Below are 23,156 nucleotides of genomic sequence, written 5' to 3'. Positions count from 1 at the left end.
GGGTAGAGTTCAGGTGTTTTCCACAGTGGCTGTGCTTTGGATTTGTGCTGGAATCAGTGTTGGTGGCACAGGGATGGTTTGGGTGTTGGTGGCACAGGGATGGTTTGGGTGTTGGCAGCACAGGGATGGTTTGGGCACTGGCAGCACAGGGATGGTTTGGGTGTTGGTAGCACAGGGATGGTTTGGGCATTGGCAGCACAGGGATGGTTTGGGTGTTGGTAGCACAGGGATGGTTTGGGTGTTGGCGGCACAGGGATGGTTTGGGTGTTGGTGGCACAGGGATGGTTTGGGTGTTGGCAGCACAGGAATGGTTTGGGCACTGGCAGCACAAGGATGGTTTGGGCACTGGCAGCACAGGGATGGTTTGGGCACTGGCAGCACAGGGATGGTTTGGGTGTTGGTAGCACAGGGATGGTTTGGGCACTGGCAGCACAGGGATGGTTTGGGCACTGGCAGCACAGGGATGGTTTGGGCACTGGCAGCACAGGGATGGTTTGGGTGTTGGCAGCACAGGGATGGTTTGGGTGTTGGCAGCACAGGGATGGTTTGGGTGTTGGCAGCACAGGGATGGTTTGGGTGTTGGCAGCACAGGGATGGTTTGGGTGTTGGCAGCACAGGGATGGTTTGGGCACTGGCAGCACAAGGATGGTTTGGGCATTGCTGACCAGAGCTCACACAGAGCCAAGGCCTCCTCTGGCCTCACCCAGCCCCACCAGTGAGGGCTGGGAGGGGGCAGAGCCAGGAGAGCTGAGCCCAAGGGACCCAAGGGATTTCCCAGCCCATGTGGGGCCGTGCTCAGCACACAGAGCTGGGCAGGAGAAAAAGGAAGGAAAGGACATTCAGGGTGATGGAGTTTGTCCTCCCCAGTCACTGTCACACGTGGTGGGGCCCTGCTCTCCTGGGGCTGGATGAACACCTGCCCAGCCATGGGAAGTGGGGAATCAGTTCCTTGTTCTGCTCTCCTTGTGTGCATGGCTTTTGCTTTATCTGTTAAAATTATTTTATCAACCCACAAGTTCTCGCTTTCACTCTTCTGATTCTCTCCCACCAAAGTGAACAATCAAAGCTGAAGATTACAAGTGCCTTTAATCCATTTTAACAAAAATAAGTACCATTTGACTGAAGTCTTCATTCAAAATTAAACCTTTCAAAATTCAAATGTGACCTGTATGATCATGAAGGCAGCTGCAGTACTGACAACAAGGGACTGTGAGCCAGAACAGGGAATGGCTCTGCTGCATCTTCTGCAAGCACTATTTCCCACAAGCACACTAAATCACTGTGTGCCCCATAAATGTCTTTGATACAGCCCTTATCTCCTTCTGTTTCCAACATAACTTTTTAAAACATTTCTAAATCTAACAAACATCAGAAAGAAATCCTAAAATTATTTTTAAAATGGATTAACCAGAATTATTTCCCATAGATTCAGTCCTTTAAAAACAATTTCCCTGAAGGCATAAAATCAACATCAAACAAGCAAACCTTAAATCAGAATACTTTACAACAGGATCCTGCTTTAGTGTGTGTGCACATACTGAAGTCCTGTTGTCAGCTATAAGATGACACGTTGATGGAGGCTTCTAGTCAAAAACTGAATGTCTTTGGCTTACAGCCAGCACTGCTCCAGGCATCCTAAAGGCACTGTTGGCACTAAGAACAGCAGCAACGGTGGCAATTTTTCAGTTTGACAGGTGCTAAATACCACTGAACCTCACTGTAAGTCCATTTTTATTGCAGCTATTGCCCAACTCTCCTCAAATGACCCTACAGTAAGTTAATTATAATAAACCTTAAACCAGTGCCATTGCAGCTGAACACTATATGGACAATTTCCCTCCAACAGCAACAAAGACCCAGGGAAGAGAAGAGGAAGTGTGCACCTACCACAGCATCCCAAGAGCACAGCTGGGATCTATCACCAAGTCCCACCTTATCCCCAAGTGCTTGAACATTTTATCCTGTCAATATTCATATTGCAAGGGTGGTAATATTGAGGTTGATACAAACCAATGTAAACTTTACTTAGCTTTTACTGGAAACATTCCACAAAGTCACAGAGCAAGAGAATAAGTTCTAGTACTCATTGTGGCATGCAGCTATTCTTTTTTGTCAAATTTCAGAGATGAGAAAGTATCCAGGAAATGAAAAGCTTGCTTTAATTCAAAGGAATTGCCAGACTATCTCCTGGACAAGAAAGAAAATCTACATTTCTGGGATGTAGGCACCTCCTGGCACATTTCAAAATGGCAGCCTGGCTACAAACAGATATTCCCAACCCACAGGAATTTCCCTAGTGGGTGCTGCCCAACCATCACCCCAAACAAGTCTGCCACTCACAGAAGTTTGCTCTACATTTATGAATCAGAGTCGATGTGGGACATTTTGAAGACCCTTTAAAAAGCCCAGCTGTGATTTCCCATCTGTCCTGTAAACCTTCCCACTGAAGCAGTACCTTGCTACGCTGCACTTCATGGCTCATGTCTGAAGAAAAGGTACAGAAGCAGATAACTATTTCTTTCAAAGGCAACATTGATTGCTTTCAGCATGGAAACCCCTTATTTTACCAGCAATAGATTCACAGTCATATACAAAAATTTGTCTCCAAACAGATGCAGTTACTCAGCATTTTGCCATGAATATACCCTTAGCCTAATACAACTGTAGATAAATTGTTATCAATGAAATGTGCTATCAATTAAACATAATATCAATTAAACACTCCATAAATGTCTCCCAAAGTCACAACAGCTTCAGTCCCAAAGCAGGTCAGCAATTTTTGCACAGTAATCCAAGCAATTCTCAATCTTTTCACAAGAAGATTACTTTCTCTTTAAAGCAGGACAAAAATCAAAGCATCTTCTACACTAAATACATCCATGCACTTTTCAAATCCCTCACTGCAGGTTCTCCAGCAAGTTCTACTGAAATGAAAATCCTGGCATGAACAAGCAGGTAAAACTCTCCTCCCCATAACCAGGTAACTACTGCTCAGGTAAACAATGCAAATTAACTAAGACAAATTAATCTAATCAATTACCTGACACAAATAGCTGCCAGTGATCTGCCCCAAGCACAGGAACTGTTTGGCAACACTGACACCAAGTGACAGAATCCAGGAAAACACAAACCACAAAGACCCTCATACAAACGTTGCAGCTTTTACCCTCATGCTGTGGAAGAGGTAAATCTTGTTTTATCATCAAGAGAAGAAATCTAGTGAATACCCATAGCAATATTTTCACATCAGCTATGCATAAGTGTCAGAACATACAACATTAAACATGTTTTAACAATTCAACTTGCAAATACAAGTCAAAGACCATGTGCACTTCAAAGTTTGATGCATACTAACCTCAAATTCATTTCTAGAGGAGAAAAAATTAGTGGTTTGCATGCATTCCACTGACTTATGTGAATTTGGCTAATTTTTCAAGTAAAAGACTGCAAATAGTACTTGCACACACTTCCATTTAGATAATAACATGTCAATGCACTTTTAATGCCTGCTGAGTCTCACTTACTGGTTTTGCCTGTGCTTCTCTCTGCTGCAAACCCAAAACCCAGCAGTCCAGCACCACAGGCTTTAGGCAGACTTGCCCCTGCCACCCCCTGGCACTGCACAAAGCACAAAACCCAACGGCAGAGCAGCGACTCCACCCAACACAGCAGTTCCACCACCCACCCTCTTCATGCCCAGCCTTCTGTCCTCTTACACCTCCATGGTCTTACCTGCTGACGTTTGTATGCCAAGTAATCAAGGTTTTCCAGATCTTTTTGAAACTTTTGGTAGGTTTTCTGTAGATCAGATTTACTGGATACATTTTTTAAAGACTCAAATGTTCTTTGAAACTGTGAGGAAAATAAAAAAACAAAGCCAACAAAAAAATCATCATTCATACAGTTGCTGTGTTTCATTCTGTATTACAATTATTTTCTACTAAATACTTATGCTATTGAGCTTTGTCACCTCTAACCTTTCACACATTCCTGCAGTTTTGTTTTGAAACCAATCACAGAATTCAAAGCATTGTACATATGCCCTCCTCAATTAAATGAGATCCTCTCATTTCATAGTCAGACCAAACACAAGCAATCAATCTCTAAAGGTGAGTTCTTTTTCTATGCCAAGTTCCAGGAAGTAATAAATTCCCACAGATTTAAATACTTTCTTTTCAACCAAGAAAAGTGTATGCAACTTTATACAGGCCATGAACTCATTCTATCAAGTATAACAGCAGAACTTAGAAATCACAGGGTGCCTCTTATCAAGTTAATTTACTTAAGAGTAATTTAATACCAGATAATCACCTCAGGCAACGTGCCCACATTCTGCATGAACACTGTGACAACTCCAATTATGCTTCACTGCAGACCTTACTTTTAAATTTAAAACTTCTTTCACGCACACACTATTATTAAGAAGAGGACTGGTATTTTTCAGAGATGCACAACACCAGCCCAGCCGTAGGAACTGTAACAGAAAGGTAAAGATTTGTGTCAGAGGAGAACTGGAGGTCCAGCTTCCTTGCTACCTTCAGGAAATCGTGAGCCTTCTCCTCTTGCTGTTTTCCCAGCTGTAAATTCCCTTCTTCACCTCATGAGCACATGATGGCTGCAGGTAGCTCAGGAATATTTTGTTATCACTGTGATTACCATAGAGTCTATCAACATATATTTACACTGACATATTCAGGAAGAACTGCACACTTGTAAATCCTTCCAAAATACTGACTGAGCCTCTTGCAGTTCCAGGGCCTATAGGTGAAGGCCACCTGTGGTATCAGTGCCCAGGGAATGAGGCAATGCACTGCTTCCCAGTCAGTTCTGGACAGCCAAGCACCTCTGTACTGCCCACATTACTCTGTGCTTTTGCTTAAACTAGACACTGAATTTGAATAATGAACCACAGGAGCAGAAGGAGAAGAAAAAAAAGAAAGAAAAAAAAAAAAAGAAAACAAAGCCAAACCTCCACTCATCTTCTGTCCCTTTTTAAGAAGCTGACAACATCACTGACAGCCCGTGCCATCATGGATGTGGAGTGTTCCAGAGCCCCTCATCCCTGAGCAGGTGACTCAGCTCAAGCTGCAGCTGATGCTGAACAGCCCCAGGTACCTCTCCCTGGGGATAATAAGCAACTGCAGCTGCAGTGGATTTCCACTGACAACTTACAACAACTTGCCTGCAACCTTCAGGCAAGTTAGCACATCTTGTTTGCTGCTCTGCAGCCTTTATTTCAGCCTCACTGCCCTCATAACCAAAAGGCAAGTTAAGGCAGTGTTTCCATCTATTTGTAATTTATCTTACTCTCTACCTCATTCAGTACTACTAGAGGTTAACTGGAGACTTTATAGCTGCATTTAAATTGTTTGCTACCAAAAAAGAAAATAAAACTTTCTCACCCAAAGTTTATGTTCCTGAATTCTGTACCGACATGGCTGACAGACCACACATGCTAAGACAAAACTGCAATATTCTCTATTCTTTTCTGTTTGACTTCATTATCTTATTTTTGTGTGATTTGTTGTTTTCAGATTTTATCTCTGCTCCAGAGCTGATCTGAAAGCCTTGCATTTGCAATGTTTGCTTTCATCAATTCCCACTCCTGGCTAACCCCTTAGCTGGAAGCAACTATTTGCAAGCATGATCTGAGTTCATTTTAAGGTGACCAAAAGCACCCCATAGTCTTTGCTTTTTTTCAAGTGTGTAAGAAACTGCTCATTATGTCTCTGGCAAGTTCATCGTGCACCTTCTGCTTCAAACCTTGACATGTTTCTCCAGAACTTAGCCCAAAGCTGTTGCACCCTGTTGTGGGATTGAACAATACAGGGAAAAAGTCTCCAATGATTCCCAAACTCACTCAATAAACAGAAGGTACAGTCTCTTCTTGAGGGGTCTTTTTTTGTTTTAAGATAATCATCAACATGTTAGACTACAATACAGTTGTAGAATCATCATCATCCTTTTAAGGATGTGCTTAATCCCACAGCTTCCATTCTTCATTAACAGGAGCTCTGCTAGCAAGATCACTCACTTCCTGATGTCCTGCAGCAACCTAAGCATTAATAATACATTTGGCTCTCTGCAAAGAGATATAAGAAGCAGCATGAGAGCACAATGAAATACAAATCAAATGTGTAACTACAAGGGCAACATGCTTCAATAAAATTGATGGGTAACGGCCGGAACATCCACATCTGTCTTTAGATCTAAGGGAGAAACACTTCTTAAAAATTTAACTCAAAAGTAAATAAAATATCAACCAAGCAATTTTAAAAAAACATAGATATGCTCTTTCCACTGTCATCAGCAGGAAATCAGAAAATTGTGCCTTGGACATTCAAAGGTTATCAGCACATATGTTAAAACTAAATGTGGATCTTTCTGCATCATACTTCTATCAGAGTGAACCAGCATTCTGGGGTGAGTGGTAAAAAAACCTCTCTCATCTCCCCTGTCTAGAGGTGAAAAGAAATATCAGACTTCTTGACTTTTTTTTCTCTTACCAATAACCAAATATAAATAATCCTAAAAGATTTACAGAAGCTCTTTTCTGCCTGTTACATTTTCAAAGTGCTTTGAACAGTTTCTGGAAGCTGAGGAGTAGCATTCCTTCCCTACTTTTGCTCAGTGGCACTACTTGGTAGCTACCTGGACTCATTTTCCCTCTGTGCTAAAATCATATCTCTGTCGCAGACATTTCTCCACAGAAATCCTTTCTTTCGGATTTCTGCATCTTCGGGAGGCCAGAGGCCCCCGAAGAGAAGGTAAACAATTGTTATCAGCTGCTGTGGAATGCAACAGGGACACCTTGATTGGCTCATTTCCTATGTTTATAATTAAGGGCCAATCACCAGGGCAAGTGAGGGGACTGAGTCCCTGGACACAACTTTGTTTGAGATTCTTTTCTATCTATTCTTAGCTTAGCTAGCAGCTCTGCAAACCTCTCTCTATATTCTATTAGTATAGTCATAATGTATTATATATAATATCTTAATAAATAAGCCTTCTGATCAAGATACAAGATTCACCGTCTCTCTATCACCAGCCGTGCCCACACAGGCAGGGTAACAATATCTCTATGATTTATCAGAGCTGCTTCTGTTTGTCAAGTACCACAGGTAATTTCCCAGCACTGATAGTGGCACAGACAACTTTGTAGCTCAAAGAGAAGAGCATGGCTTTATATTCATTAACATCACAGCATTCCTGTAACAGGAAACCCAAACCTACCAAATGCAGAAGCAGAGCCCAGCACCTGGGCCGGTACAGCAGGTGGATGACACAGCAGCCCCAATGTCCTGAGCAGGCACCATCAGTCCATGGCTGAATGAAGGCTCCGTGCTCATCCAACTGGAAACCAGCACAGTGAGTGCTTCACTCAAGTGACTCAACCCTCACTGTCCCATTGTAGGTACCACAAAGCAACAAACACCATCAGAACTCTGCAAGGGATGAGGATCACATTTTCAGAGGATGTGGATGGGCCAGAAGAGTGCTACAACACAGCCTCCATGCCTGGAAGTGTGATGTGCCTGACTAGGGTAAGGTGGGCACCATTTGCTGCTGGCTGATATTTACAAACGAACGGAGACAGGGCAAATTTGAACTAGTGTCGTGAGCTATTTATTCAGCACATCAGTCTCAGTACATTGTTAGGACAATGGAGACAGGATGTTCACAGCTCTCTGATTTAAAGGAAATGCTAAGGGGGTGTGACATTACAGCATGGCATAAAACTATCTCAGCTTAGATTTCAGCTAATCACACATGGAGCAAAACATATTGACAAGAATTCTATCTAATCATATGAAACACACGTAATGGTAGTTAACACAATGATTTGTTCATAAGAGACAGAGATCTATTCATACTAACTTTTTAAAGATATACATTAAATAACTTTGTTGCAATCTATAAGCTACTTCTACAGAGGTTTATTGTGCTATTTGTCACCTCTGCTCTACTGCTTAGAAAACTTTTCGCTGTATTAGCAATGTTCACAAAATTTCTCTCAAAGGCCTGTCTTTTAACTATTTTCTTAAAACTCTCTAACTTTATGAATCTCAGCAATCCTGAGCCTCCCCTCAGATACTGACACAGTTATCAGATTAGCAAGTGTGACTGTAAGCAGCAGGACTGCAAGTCCTGTGGTCTCACATCTTACTGCACTGTCAAACATGAGAGGTGAGCTCTGGCTGAAGTTTCTCCTGCAGTAAAGCAGATTAACAGCTGAGAATCCTCTGCTGTCTTTATGAGCTTCTGACATAGCATTTTTGAGGGTTTTCTCCACTATCCTTCTTCCTACATTCAGGAGCCTTGGAACTTTTGCTCTGCTGTCATATGTAACAAAAATGAGGCACTGAGATCAAAGAAAAGAGTGGCTGCACATTTCAAAATGAAATCATATTAAACTAACTAATCATACTAAAATTTTGATACTGCTTAAGCCAAAATTTACTATGTTTCATCTTCAATATAAGCCATGAAAATTAATGGCTTACCAGCTAAAGAGGGGGCCAGGACACAGAATTATGAGATTATAAACATGCAGTGCAAAGTGCTTCACTGCTAATAATTCAGAAATGTGGGAAGTAACATCACTGAATACAGAGCACAAAGCCATATTCCTGGTAAGCATTTTTCAATTCCCAAATAAACAGGAAGAGGGATGGGGGCAGCCCATCCTGCCTCTCCACTCTGTTATTCACAAATTAGGAGAAATGGCTCTTTTCTGTTCATCTAGAGCTGCACAAATCAGAGTATTTGTATTTCAGAGTATCAATATTACCATCTTCCACTGCACAGGGCAGTACAGTAGCACTGAGCTACTTTCTCCATTGGTAAAATACTTCTCTTTACTTTCATATGGATTAATATGAATTGACTTAAGGACAAGAAGCAAATTTTATTTCCATTTTGACATAAGGAAGCTGTCCATTGAAAAAATATCCCTTTCTGTTTTGAGAAGGTACCGATTCTTTAAAAGACTAAATTATAACTAAATGTACTATTTAAATTACCCAGAGATATGGCTGGAAAAAAGCCATTCACAACCCCTCTTAAATTCCAATTACTGAACACACACACTTATGAGAAAAAAGCTGCACTTCTCCTATTTTGCTGTAATGGAATGGGCAATGTGCCTTCTTTGGAGAGGTTTACAGAAAGCAGCTCACAGCTTTTTCCATTCAGAAAATATCAGATGATTTTGCTGTCATTTTAAAGAGGTCTGAAGACACACACTCTGATGATAAAGCAGAGATTGTTTATTTTGCATGCATTTCCTCATTTCTGCCTCCCAAAGCACAAATGAGTTATAAAACACATTTCTCTCAATCAGAATGATCTCTGCATGCTTGAATTTTTGATCAGACAAGCCATTCTACATTACAACAACTCTGCTGCTCCACTACCAATAAATAACCTGCCAGGAGAAGATAACTTCCCAAGATTATTTTCCCAGCCTAGATTGTGCCTTCCCATATTAGCACTCTAGAGAAGGAAATTTCAGAACATCACTTCCAAATTAATCTCCTAAAAGCACAGCACTTCAGTGGTGATGCCTGCTGCTGCAGAGGGCAAACACAGCCACAGACACTCCCAAGGGAAGATTCAGCCACATTCTTTCCCTGACAGGTTCCAACAGAGTCAGCTGCACTGGAGCACTGGTCACTGACTGCAGCATGCAGCTGCACTGGAGCGCTGGTCACTGACTGCAGCATGCAGCTGCAGTGCAGCACTGGTCACTGACTGCAGCATGCAGCTGCACTGGAGCGCTGGTCACTGACTGCAGCATGCAGCTGCACTGGAGCGCTGGTCACTGACTGCAGCATGCAGCTGCAGTGCAGCACTGGTCACTGACTGCAGCGTGCAGCTGCACTGGAGCACTGGTCACTGCAGCATGCAGCTGCACTGGAGCGCTGGTCACTGACTGCAGCATGCAGCTGCACTGGAGCGCTGGTCACTGACTGCAGCGTGCAGCTGCACTGGAGCACTGGTCACTGACTGCAGCGTGCAGCTGCACTGGAGCACTGGTCACTGCAGCATGCAGCTGCAGTGGAGCACTGGTCACTGACTGCATCATGCAGCTGCACTGGAGCACTGGTCACTGACTGCAGCATGCAGCTGCACTGGAGCACTGGTCACTGACTGCACCGTGCAGCTGCAGTGGAGCGCTGGTCACTGACTGCAGCATGCAGCTGCAGTGGAGCACTGGTCACTGACTGCAGCATGCAGCTGCACTGGAGCACTGGTCACTGACTGCAGCATGCAGCTGCAGTGCAGCACTGGTCACTGACTGCACCGTGCAGCTGCAGTGCAGCACTGGTCACTGACTGCAGCATGCAGCTGCACTGGAGCACTGGTCACTGACTGCAGCATGCAGCTGCACTGGAGCACTGGGCACTGACTGCAGCATGCAGCTGCACTGGAGCACTGGTCACTGACTGCAGCGTGCAGCTGCACTGGAGCGCTGGTCACTGACTGCAGCATGCAGCTGCACTGGAGCACTGGTCACTGACTGCAGCATGCAGCTGCACTGGAGCACTGGTCACTGACTGCAGCATGCAGCTGCAGTGGAGCACTGGTCACTGACTGCAGCATGCAGCATCTGCACAGCCCAAACAATTATTTCAAACAGGCCTCTGCTTTTCTAACACCTTCCAACTTCCTCACCAGACACGATATGGACTTCTCACACTCACCTGTACTTCTGATGACTTCAAGCATCGTATTAACCTCTCTACAAACCACCTTTATGTTACAGATCTCCCCAAGCTTTATTTTAAGTTTACAACTCAACATTCCAGTCAGAATTTATCCCCCCACAGCTTGACAATTATTTCTTTTTACAAGTTACAAAGGAGCAGTCAAGGGGCTCATGTACCAAGCACAGAAGTGGATCCAGATTCCTACTCACTCACTTTGAAAAAGCCAGCTCCAAAAGCAATTCTTTGGAAGCTGCTTTTCCTCTGTTATTTTCTGCACATCACAGGGTGCCACAGAATTTGCAGTGTGATTATTAGCACTGTAGCCCTGATTCCAAACAACTGCATCCCATGCACCACAGACAAGCCTCTCATTGGCAGCAGGAATCTCAGTTTGATGAGAAAATAAATAGGAGTGGGAACCAAAGGAGAAGCCAAATCCTCTCTCAAAGACTCCTGTCACCTTCTTAACACTCCTAATGCTCCAGAAGTCTCCCTGCCACAGGAGTCACCCATGCCCAAGTAAGGAAGGTGGCAAGAAGTTAGAATTTATTCTGGCTACTGCTGTAAAAACCAAGGTTTCTATAAACACATCAGGAACAAAAGGTGGGCTAAGGACAATCACCATCCTTCACTGGATGCAGGGGGACACAGAGTGACAAACAAAGAGGAACAGTCTGAGGTACTTGTCTGTCTCCATCCTCTGCAGCAGGACCAGCTGTTTCCCAGGTACCCAATCCCCTGAAGCTGAGCACAGGGATGGGAGCAGAATGAATCCCCCCAGCCCAAAATGAAATGTTCAGTGACCAGCTCCACCACCTAACACTCACACCATCCACGTGCCAAAGTGATCTGCTGGGGGGAAGGAAGGCTCCACACAGGGATCTGGATCAATTAACAGCTCTGGGAGCTGAACCATGCCCCAAGACCTGAAACACGGGGCAGCCTAGGGTGACTTTCCTCTTTCATTCTATGTAAGCCTACTGAGCTCTTGCTAAGAGCATTTTTAATGCTGCTGAATACTCTGCAGGAAAGGGAGGAACAGACAGCACTCACAGGGCCCAGCTTCACATGTTGCTTCCTATGTGTAGCCATTCTCTTTTTTTCCCTGACAGGAGTTTTAAAGAACTGCATTTTGTAAAGATCATGCTGTCTGAGGCATTCATGAGAAATACGAAGACTTGCACAGTAAATCTACAAGCAGGACATGAAGAGGAAAAAGGCAGCTAAAACATGTTGGCTCAGCATGATCTGAAACTGATTAGAGACAGACAGACTGCCAATGCTCTTTGAATGAAATTCTCCAAACTTGTTACTTCCCTGCTGTTCTCTTCCGATCAATAGATTTAAGCAATACCATTAGTCTGTTAATTCACTTAATTAAATAATATCGAGTATCACTAACCATGACGGATGAGCTGCTAACACAGCTCTGAATCAGAGTGCAATACAGAAGACAGTCCTTTGTCTGACCACATTTTTCAGAACTCAGTTGTTTCTTCAGAGACCCCAAACTCTTTAAACATGGAAACTCAGACAGAGATAGGTAATTATTTAAACTGTTCCCTGTTTAAAAAAATATATATTTAAGGAAGGAAAACCTTTCTTTATGGTGTGATGTACTTTATTTTTTCAGTGAACTCCAAAAGGATCTTCCTGTTTGCACTGCACCCTCAGAGCCTTATAGGACTGGGAATTCCCCAAGTGGCCAGGAGCGTTCTGTGCCAGAATGTGAGCAGTCACTGAGGGTTTGTACTGGCATCTAGTAAGCATTATTTACACACCCATTTATTCACTTTTTGCTCAGGGACAATCTGATAGAATTCATTAAACAGCTAAAATTCGCTTCACTTTATTAGCAAAACTTCTAAAAAAGCTAATTTCCTGTTCACAAAGCTGTGGTTGTGAACATTCAGTTTGAAATTCCTCCCAGGATTACCAAATCCTTTCAAACTCACCTGTTATTTCTAGTTTACAAAGTTACATTCCAGTATTTTTGTGAGGATTTTCAGAATTACACACTGTTTAATACGAAGACTTGATTACACAGAATTCAAACCCAGTCCTAAGTCTAAGCAGAATGTACAGAAAACAACATTGTTAGAGACTACATAAACTGGAAGGAGAGAGCTGAGGTTCATCCTTTGTTCCTAGATATTCATCAACAGGCAGAGGTGACAGGTAACAGTAGGTGAGGCTTTCTGTGACAGCCAGTCACATTGTCTTTGTTTTCCTTCTATTTTTATTGCCATGTTACTGAGGAAATTAAAGTTGAATGACCCAGAGTGTATTCTGTCAGTAGAAAAAGCTATAGTTTTAAACATCAGTGTTGGAATTAACTAATTTTAGCGAGTGACCAAGACTAAAAACTTTCAGCACTCTTTGATAAATGGGTTTGAAAAATATTAGATATTTGAATAGGTAATTCCTGATTAAATACTTTCATATTCAGCAAGATCTCACTAATACTGTACAGCATTCTTTCATGATGCTGAACCAACTTCTTTCATTTTATACATGCAAATAAAGAAAAGGGCCTTGATTAGAATTTTTATGGCTTTTATTCTACTATTACTTTTTTTTTTTAATTTTTCAAATCAATTTTGTCTACCCCATAAAAATTGCAGTGCTCAGAGACATGGAAATAAAGAGCAATGAAATTTCCCATCTCTTAAATGATAACAGCTGTAACACCCCTGTCTAAAGAACAGGGTAATATGGTAGAAGTATTAAAGCTTTAGAACAACTGCAAAGAAAAACATCTGAAGACTTTTAAAGAGTTGATTTTCAAGGCAAATAACCTTGAAAAACCCAAGAATATTACAGCTGATACAGCACAGACAGGGTCTACTTTGACACTGTGTGAATACATCATCTTCTTGTGGGAGCAAGTCCATGCTGAAGAAAAACTGAATTCCCAAGGAAGTTTTAAAGTGTAATGATTACAGTTAAACACTTAGAATAGAGCCATGTTGAAATTCATTAAAATATTTAATTGCCTTTAAATCTGGCTCAGTTAGCTGTGACCAAAAGTTGTTAGAAACTGAGGGATGTTCAATAGCATATGATGCAATTACATTAAGTCAATTTCCTAATTAGATGTCAACATAAAAGACACCATTACAGCTAATACCACTGTTGGCAAGTTCAACAGCCAGAGCAGAGACTAAATAGATATGCAAAATATAACACACTCTCCTCTAACAGCCAGGGTGAATCTTTCTGCACTGGTTTCACTGAGAGTGTTTTACCACACTAATTTATTCTAAGGGTTCATTTACAAATTCAGTTCTCCCTCCTATTAAGAGGAAATATGGAAGAAGATGGCAATTTAATGGCCCTCTGCAGTGCTGGAGTTGTTCCTGAATGATGCTCAGCATTCTTTCCCCATTTTCAGTTATTTTTTGTTTTCATTTTCAGATGGAAAACATGAAGTCAATTAGACAGCCATTTAGAAATACTGAAACTCTAGTAAGGAAAACCATCTAATTCTAGCTCTCTCATGTAAAACATACTCAAATACATCTCAGAAGAGAGAGCATCTGGGATTATGAAAATAAACATTAAAAATGTAATAGATTACCATGAAAAATATCATAATTTAAGAACATTTTCCATAAGCAGTGCAAAAGACATAGGTCATTCCTGTTACAGCTGACAAATTTAAACATACAGAACAACACAGAAGCTTCTGCAAGTCAGTGTTAATTTAGCCTGTGGTGCATCTCCAGCAGTGGAGATTTTTCAAGCCCAGTATTGAAACCCACATAACACTGTTTTATTATTAAATACTTTTCCCAGTCTGATTTGGAGCCAAATTTTCATTCTCTCATCTTCATCAAACTGAGCTTGCTTCAACACGGTCCTCTAAGTCACTGTGCTCTCTCGTGGCACGAGGCATTAGGAGAGGTGGCACTGATTACTCACCTCTGCCCTGAAATATTAGAAAGTGAACAGAAATTTGTGGTTTTGTCAGTCTCTTACAAATTACTGAAAGTATTAGTGGAAAAAAAGGAACCAAAAACAGATCAAATATGCTGAGCTGCATGTAAATGAGTTTTTCTGGTCCATTCACAAATCTCATCTAGAATCCACACCTGCCCCAGCTGCCCAGGCGCTCCGTGCACGAGAGCTGCGAGGCTCAAGTACACAAAGTTCCATGCCCGGAGACCCTGAGCAGAGCCAGCTGCGGCTCACAGGAGCTGAGGAGAGCGGGCATTACTCACCACAGTCAGGTGCTGCAGCAGATAGGCCACGTCCACCATGTCGGCCAGGACGAGGAGCCGGGTGACGGCGGCCAGCAGGGAGCGAGCTGCGGGCACCACAGCCTGCCTCCGGGGCAGGGAGCAGGGATCGCCGGTGAACGCCTCTGCCGACACCTGCAGGGCCCGACCTGAAAACGAGACACAGCCTCAGGCTGGAGCACAGCGCCCGAGGAAAGGAAATCGCGGAATTCCGGCAGTTATTTGCCGAGTCACAAGTACTGCCATAAATCTGGCATCTCTTTCTTGCCCTAACGCCTTGAAATGAAGGTCGGTGATTACAGATCACGCAGGTTAATGTTCCACATCCTCCACTCTCTTTCCCTTTCTCTTCTACAGCACCATTTAATTCTGAAATAATTCCCTTGGCCTTCACATGATTGCTCCTAACTGCACACAACAAAGCCAGCAGCTTTGTTAAACTTTCCTAGTCACTGCTTGTTATGTTACTGTGTACTTTGGTGTCCTTGCTATTAAATAATTCCTGGTCACAGAAGGGAATCAAATATTGCTCTTCTCATTACAAATATAAGTTAATGGAATGAAAACCTCATACACTCAAACATCTGACTGACATAAAGGGAAATCTGTGCCATAGAGCTAGTGACTGCCAGTCACAATATACTGCTCTCCAATGAGAAGTTTGGTAAATGAAACTCAACAACACAGACCACAGTGACAAACACCATAAATTCCTGAAGGGAGGTGAAAAGGAGATGGAGCCAGACTGCTCACAGTGGTGCCCAGCAGCAGGGGCAGTAGCAATGGGCACAAACTGACACACAGGAGATTCCATGTTAGCATCAGAAAATGTTTTTTCACTGTGAGAGTGACTCAGCAGTGCACAGGCCAAGCAGGAAGGCTGTGGAGTCTCCATCCTGGGAGATGTTAAACACCTGACTGGACATGGTCCTGGGCAGATTGCTGGCCCTGCCTGACCTGGGGCACTGCACCAGACCACCCTCAGAGGGCCCCTCCACCCCTCAACATTCTCAATTCTGAGAACAAACACAAATCAGAAGGCTCTGAATACGAGCAAGCCCTTAGAAATGAGCGTGACATGAGCTGGGATGGCCAGATGAACACATAAAATCACAACCCTAAAACAGAGCCATGAGATGCAGGCTAGATAGATAGGAGCTGCAAGTACAAACAGCAGAAAATGACAGCTCCAACAACAACACAATGTTGAAACTTTCTTAAATTGCAGTGGACAGCATGACAATCTGATGCAATTTAATCTATTTTTATTTTAATTCCCATCAACTGGATATTCTTCCATAATTATATTTGTCGCAAACAATGAAACGCAAAAAATGTCCTTTTAGTGGCACAAATAGGAATTCAGACAGACAGCAGCATTCAAAGTATTTCAATTCTTTTAGACAACCAAACAAAAAGCAATTCAAAGAAGCAAAGCCAGGATCTATCATAACTGCACAATTACTGTCAGGCAAATATTTCCAAGACTCTGTCCAACACACCCAGATAAGATGACTCCCAAAGTAAATGTTGCTCTACCATCAGCTGATCAGCTACTGACAGCTACTGCTGTGGCAAATACTGCTACTTACACGTGCCTACAAAAATCTGCTCAGCACAGGGAAATGTAAAAAACACTGTTCAGCCACAGGTAGTTTTTTAAATAGTTAGAGAATTTTTCCAGCACCAAAAATATCCAAAAACTTGCGTGAAAATTCCTTTAAAAACAAGTGAACTGTGAGCCTGTTGGCAATCAGCTGACAGCTCAGGCAGGCTGTGTCTGCAGACACTGCAACAGTGCCACCAAGTGCAGGCAGTGAGCACCCTCAGGGACACTGCTCAGCATCACCGACACCAGCCAAGGGCTCCTCACTGGCTCAGGCAAGATCAACAAAGTTAGGCTTTCTTCTTTTATGTATTTGAATGGATTTTTGTTCTCCTTTTGAAATCCCATCCGAGTATCACATTTTCCTCTCTTCTATTTGTGTTTACAACTGGCTTTCTCATCTCATTTTTTAATTTAACTGCAGCAGTGTGAAATGCACATGGAATGCAGTGAATTTTATGCCATTCTTGTGCCCTCCCACAAGGAGGTCCTGTTGCCAAGACAGTCCTGTCACCCACTCCTGAACTGCTCCGTTAGAGGCTGATGGCTTCACAGCTCCAGAGGAACACAGCTGACAACAGGAGCCCATTTACTAACGGGGGAACAGACAGACCAAAGTTAGTAGAAAGAACTTCCAACATTTCAGTCTCAAACTTGAGAGAACAGAACTCCAAACAAACAAGAAAAAACCCACAATGGTTTATAATCCAGAATCCTAGAGTGCTTTGGGTTGGAAGGGACCTAAAAGATTATCTGGTTCCAATCCCCCTGCCATGGGCAGGGACACCTTCCACCAGCCCAGGTTGCTGCAAGCCCCAAACAAGCTGGCCTTGGACAATTCCAGGGATGGGGCAGCCACAGCTCCTCTGAGCACCCTGTGCCAGGGCCTCAGCATTTTCATGGTGAAGAATTTCTTCCAGCACCTAATCTAAAACACCCTCTGTCAATTTAAAGCCTTTCCCACTGTGGAAAGTCCCTCTCCAGACCTCTTGTAGGTCCCCCCTGGGTTCTGGGAGGCTCCAGTAGTGTCTCTCCAGAGCTTCTCCTCAGCCTGAACAAGCCCAGCTCTCTCAGCCTGCCCTAACACAGGAGAGGTGCTCAGTTCTGCTGAGCATCTCTGCAGCCTCCTCTGGACTGAATCCCACAGCTCCACGTCCTCCTCATGCTGAGGGCCCCAGAGCTGAACACAGTGCCACAGGGGGTCTCACCAGCAACAGAACACTTATGGCTCTTGCTGCCACTAGAATGTGCAGCCTCAAATCATGCAGCCATGAACCAACACATTGAGCAGAGTAAGTACCAGGGAAGCTTGGGAGTCAAGGTCACAGCACAGCACAGAACAACCTACCCTTTCTAAAAACAAGATGAAACAATCCAAGTCACCACTACAATCACCTGTTCTGTTCCTACAAATACCAGAAAGGATTCTGCTCCAGGCAGGCAGCTGCAGTGACACTATCAGTGTCAGGGCACAGCAGATCGATACCTCCTGCGTGTCCCCAATATTCAACACTGTGGTAACTCAGATTCTCACAACAGCTTTCTGGAGCTGTTCCAGGACATTTCTCTCCTGCCACACAGTCTCTTATCCCACTCAGATACCACTGGATTCTGTTGCATAGCAACTATTTCACCACTGCATATCAGGAAGTTCCACTTCCACATCTCATCCATTTCTTGCTATCATGTAATGAGAGCCACCACACATCCCCATCATGCCTCACACCCACCTCCTCACTCTCCCTGTCCCACTCAGGGGACCTGATCCCCTGATGCTGATGGCAAAAGCTGCTCTGCAGGGGATCTGCTCTGGCTCTGATGAAAGGAGTGTACAGCACAGATCATTTTAAGCCATTTAAGTTCTGCCTCCCAGAACAGAAGTCCCTTAGATGCAGAATACAGGCACAAACCTCTTCATGTAGAATGAGAAAGTTTACTTTTAAGATGAGAGGAGGGACAAACAAGAACACAGTGTAATACAAAAGATCCCCATACCCTTCCTTTAGTAAATGCCCTTCTAAGTAAGCACCCATTTCTTGCCAGGAAATGGGAGGGTCTTCCATGCCATCAAACTCCTGCCTCCCCTGTTTAGTATCAAAAGACATTAAATATGGCCATTCAAAACATCAAAGTATTTGTTAGAATTTCCTTTTAAAGAGTAACTTAAGGCTCAAAATGTAACTCCAGCAAGTAACTTGCTTTCAATTCACTGCTCTGTGTGATGACAGGTTTATCTGGGAACACACTTGAGCATGATAGCAGCTAAACACAAGGAACACTGCCACTGCAATAGATAGAAACAAGGCAGACAACAACTGTTGTGTTTCTGACTATATATAGTCAGTCAGCAATGGCAGTAAATACCAAACATTTCAGTTATGCCCATGCAACTGTTTGAGAACTGCAAGGCATCACACCTTCACATAAATGCAAAAACTCATCCTCCTAAGGATAACCTCAGACTTCAGTTCAGACTTGTACAGTAACATTTCACCACATGAACAGCATCACTGCTTGCCTTCAAACTGGTTAAATCTCAGAATCAGGACATGAATTTGAGACTGATATTTAGTGCCAGAAGCACTCAGGGTTGAACAATGCTCCTTACACTCTTTGCACAGGGCTCAGGGATTCCACAGAACATGGAATTAGAAGACAATCTTTTGAAATGCTGCACACACATGAAATCCCTCCGTGAGAGTTTTTCAATTTACTTACTTTGGGGTTTACTACATTATTTTAGAATAAAACTCTGGACATATGTAGCCTCTAACAAAGCTTCACTAAATCAGATCAACAAAAATCATGGCAGTTCTTCAGTTACTAGGCCAGTGGATTTGTGGATGAGGCATACAGTCCACCCATAAACCTTCCTGCTGACCCATTCAGCAGAGTTCCAGAAGATGTTATCAAGATGTGGGCAGGCCTTAAAAAGTACTTTCTTTTTAAGAAAAGAAAAATGCAGAGACCATCTATTTAAATTAGGCTCCAAGCCTATAAATCTTTGATAAAACTTTGCAGATGTCAAAGGAAGCAGACACTGTATTTATCCAGGTAACATTATAGTAACACCTCTTTTCAGAGGTCACTTACAGAATCCAACTGAATTTGAGACTCCAAAATCTCATCTACTGACAGTGCCAAGAGCAAGCTGTAGTCAGTGAAGCCATATCCATGCCATCATGATTTCTGAAGGCCATGAATTACACACAGATGAATTAGATACACCAAACATTACCCCCACTCTTCATTTTTATCCCACCCATTTGCTCCTTTATTCCCCAATGCATTACTGTAAATAGGAATATCAGAAGCAGACTGAAAAAAGTCAATCATTCCCTTAAAAGAATCCCCAGGTTAATGAGCTCCAAAAGTAATGAAGGATTTTTCACACTGGCAATTGACACTCAAAAGGAATAAGTGTTTAATGCTCATGATGCATCCCCAACTGAACAAGTTCAGCAGGTGACATAAGGTAAAACACAAGAGGAGGTGAAACAGAATTTATTCTTTCCAGATCTCAATGTGCAAATCTGAGTTTGGTTGATGTGAGTGAAATTATCTAAAGCATTTCTTCAGAATTCCATTACCCAGGAAATACAAGCTGTAGCCACGTGTACAAAAGTTTGTAATTAACTGAAGACTGCATTAATAAAAGTCCCTGCCAGTCAGCACAGTCACACAGGTAAATTTGCATGCTGTGCCATGCATGGCAGGCACCACATGCAGCCATGGCTGATGATGACCCACATCCCCTCAGAGACCTGAGGTCAGTAACAGCAGACATTTAACAGCAGCACAGCGTGGCCTGAGGAACAGGCACTCCAGTTACACATGATGGGGCATACCACAAATTAAAAACAGCACACGGCTTCAAAGGTTAAAAATACCTGCAAAATTGAACAACTGCTACCTTTTTTACAATTGTTTCAACAATTTCTTAAAACTAACCTGAGCAGTTTGGCAAATCCTTGAAGGGATATTGGCTGCAAACACTCACTTCATCATTGCATAATGGCAGGTGATAACATGGACTTAACTTTCTTTTAAAATGTATGAGGTACATATAACCTACTTTATGTATTATTTATTTTTGTAGTTACCTCTGGTCTTGGCTGAGAATCAATAAGTAATAAAAAAAATATTTCACATTTTCAGTTTCTCTATGTATAAAAATCAATATAAAACTATATATTTCATTCTTACCTTGTGTTATCAGCCTGTAATGGATGGACTAACATTTTAAGAGTACTCCAAAATGAATGATTCTGCAAGAGCCTCAGCTGCTCAGTGTGACAGATAGCAGTGATACTTGCTGGTCATAAGGCTTTTAATCACAAAGGACCTCAAGGTATCTCAGACACCATCTGCATAGATCAAACTCTAAACCACAGCCATCTCCACATTCAGAGGAAGCCAAAAGCAACTCATCACTGCCCTGAACAGCAGCAGAGACTCAGAAACCACCCCAGCTGCATGTGCAAGGTGAACAAATAAAATAAATGTCAATTTAAAGAAAAGCCTGACTAAGTTCCATCTTTAGTTAGGGCAGGATGATATAATTAAAACATAAATGAACTTTAACTTGTGATCTCTGCAGGAACACATTAAGGATGTTGGTCGTGCCACTCATGGCCTTCGTGCTCACCCAAATATTCCTAGTTTCCATGGGGAAAAGTAAAACTCAAGAAAACAACAAAGAACCTGCAAGAAAATGGCTACAACATTCTCTGCAGATCACAAAAACTAGCCTAGTTCTGGGGATCAGGTTCAAAACTGAGAGATTAAGTCAGGAGGACACAGAATATGCCAAAACTCACCTGAGAGGAGCTGCTCTGTCAGCAGGGGATGACTCTCATGGTAGGTTAAAGGATCCATCCTCCTCCTACTCCCAAAACACACCTCCACACTGGACTATTGCACCTCCCCAAAGGAAATCCTTACTAATGCACTAAAGAGGGAAGATTTAAGAGGCCTTAATCTGAGATTCAGGTAAACAGTTCTTTTCAAGAAGTTAAAATATACGTTAACTTTTTGTCGCCAACATTTTTTCATAAAAATCCTTTCTTTAGGATTTTTTCTCTTCTGGGAAGCTGAGGCCCCAGAAAGAGAACGTAAACAACAACTATCTGCTGCTGTGGAATGCAGCAGGTGCACCTGGGATTGGTCTTCTGTGAGTGTTTGGATTTACTGACCACTCACAGGAGAGCTTTCTTGCTTTCTGCCTGGACACAGAACTTTGTGGATTCCTATTCCTATTCTATTCGTAGCTTAGCAGCTTCTGAACTTTTCTCTCTATTCCTTTTAGTATAGTCATAATGTAACTTATATCATAAATTAATAAATCCAGCCTTCTGATCATGAAGCCAAGATTCTCGTCTCTCTCTCTCACCCTGAGGAACCCTTGCAAAGCCATGCAACAACTTTTAGTCATGCTTAACAGCCACTAAAATGATCAAGAGGCATCCTCTCCTCATGAAAAGAAAAACCACCTACATTCCAAACAACAAAACTTCCACTGATATATGTACTTTTTCCCAATGGGGCCCAGCTTGCACACTTTACCTCCTAATAGGTTGTTACAGGGCTTTGCAAGGTTCTTTCAGGGTGAAGAGAGAGGCGAGAATCTTGATCTCATGATCAGAAGGCTGGATTTATTATTTTATGATATATATGTTACATTATGACTATGCTAATAGGAATAGAGAGAAAAGTTCAGAAGCTGCTAAGCTAAGAAAAGAATAGGAATGAACAACAACAGAGCCCTCTCTGATCTGTCCCAGAGAGAGCTTGGTCTTTGATTGGCCCTTAATTGTAAACATGGAACATGGGCCAATCCCAGGTGCACCTGTTGCATTCCTCAGCAGCAGAGAACCACTGTTTACATTCCTCTTCTGGGGCCTCAGCTTCCCAGAAGGGAAAGGATTTCCCACAAAAGATGTCTGTGACAATAGGTGGTATCCCAGAATATGTAATGAGACAACTCCAAGTTGAGTCATTTGCACATCTCAGCACATTTCCCACAGATCTCCTGGTGACACCAGCACGGTGACACCAGCCAGGCTGTGCCTGGATTGCTGGCCAGGTACTCACTCTCTGTGCGCACGTCGGCCAGCGCCGCGTGCAGCTCCTCCCTGAACACAGCTGCTTCCTTGGCAATCTTCTCTCCCTTGTCCAGCAGGTTCCACGTGGCCTCCTCCACTGAGGCAAGCAGGACACGAGCTCTTTTGGAACGGCCCTTCTTCTTACTAGAAGGATTCTGTGGACAGTTCACTAACGTTGTAACCTACATTTAAAAGGGACAAAAGAGACAATAATGGTTTAAGTTCTACAAGTGAATTTATATTGCTATTAAAGTAAAAAAATACATAATTATGAATAAGCTAAGAGATTCCCTCTGCTTTGGAGACAGGCAAGCTCAGCATAAATACCAAGAATAGGCAAAAGTACTGAATTCAATCTAATGCAATTTTACTCAGTATGCATCATCTTTGTGTTCCTCCTTCTGTAGGATCAAAGCAAAGTTAACAGAAATGTCACTATTATGTTCTATGAATCCTGATGCCAACTCGTGCCACTGCTTGTTTTAAAACCTGC

The 23,156-nt window shown here is 42.8% G+C and overlaps 1 protein-coding gene across 1 annotated transcript in view; it reads right to left on the bottom strand.

Annotated features, from left to right (window-relative positions):
• The window catches only part of CTNNA3 (catenin alpha 3), a 415,687-nt gene that overhangs the window by 384,412 nt on the left and 8,119 nt on the right, over positions 1–23,156 (bottom strand). Inside the window, exons 3-5 of the mRNA XM_058810887.1 lie at positions 22,653–22,845; positions 14,936–15,102; positions 3,733–3,852 (exon numbers count right to left, since the gene is read on the bottom strand). Coding sequence (XP_058666870.1) covers positions 3,733–3,852; positions 14,936–15,102; positions 22,653–22,845 — 480 coding nt within the window. The remainder of the gene's footprint in view (positions 1–3,732; positions 3,853–14,935; positions 15,103–22,652; positions 22,846–23,156) is intronic.

This window comes from Ammospiza caudacuta, chromosome 9 (genome assembly GCF_027887145.1).
Source record: "Ammospiza caudacuta isolate bAmmCau1 chromosome 9, bAmmCau1.pri, whole genome shotgun sequence".
NCBI lineage: Eukaryota > Metazoa > Chordata > Aves > Passeriformes > Passerellidae > Ammospiza > Ammospiza caudacuta.
Note: the sequence above shows the minus strand (reverse complement) of the source record. Positions and strands in the feature narration are given on the sequence as shown.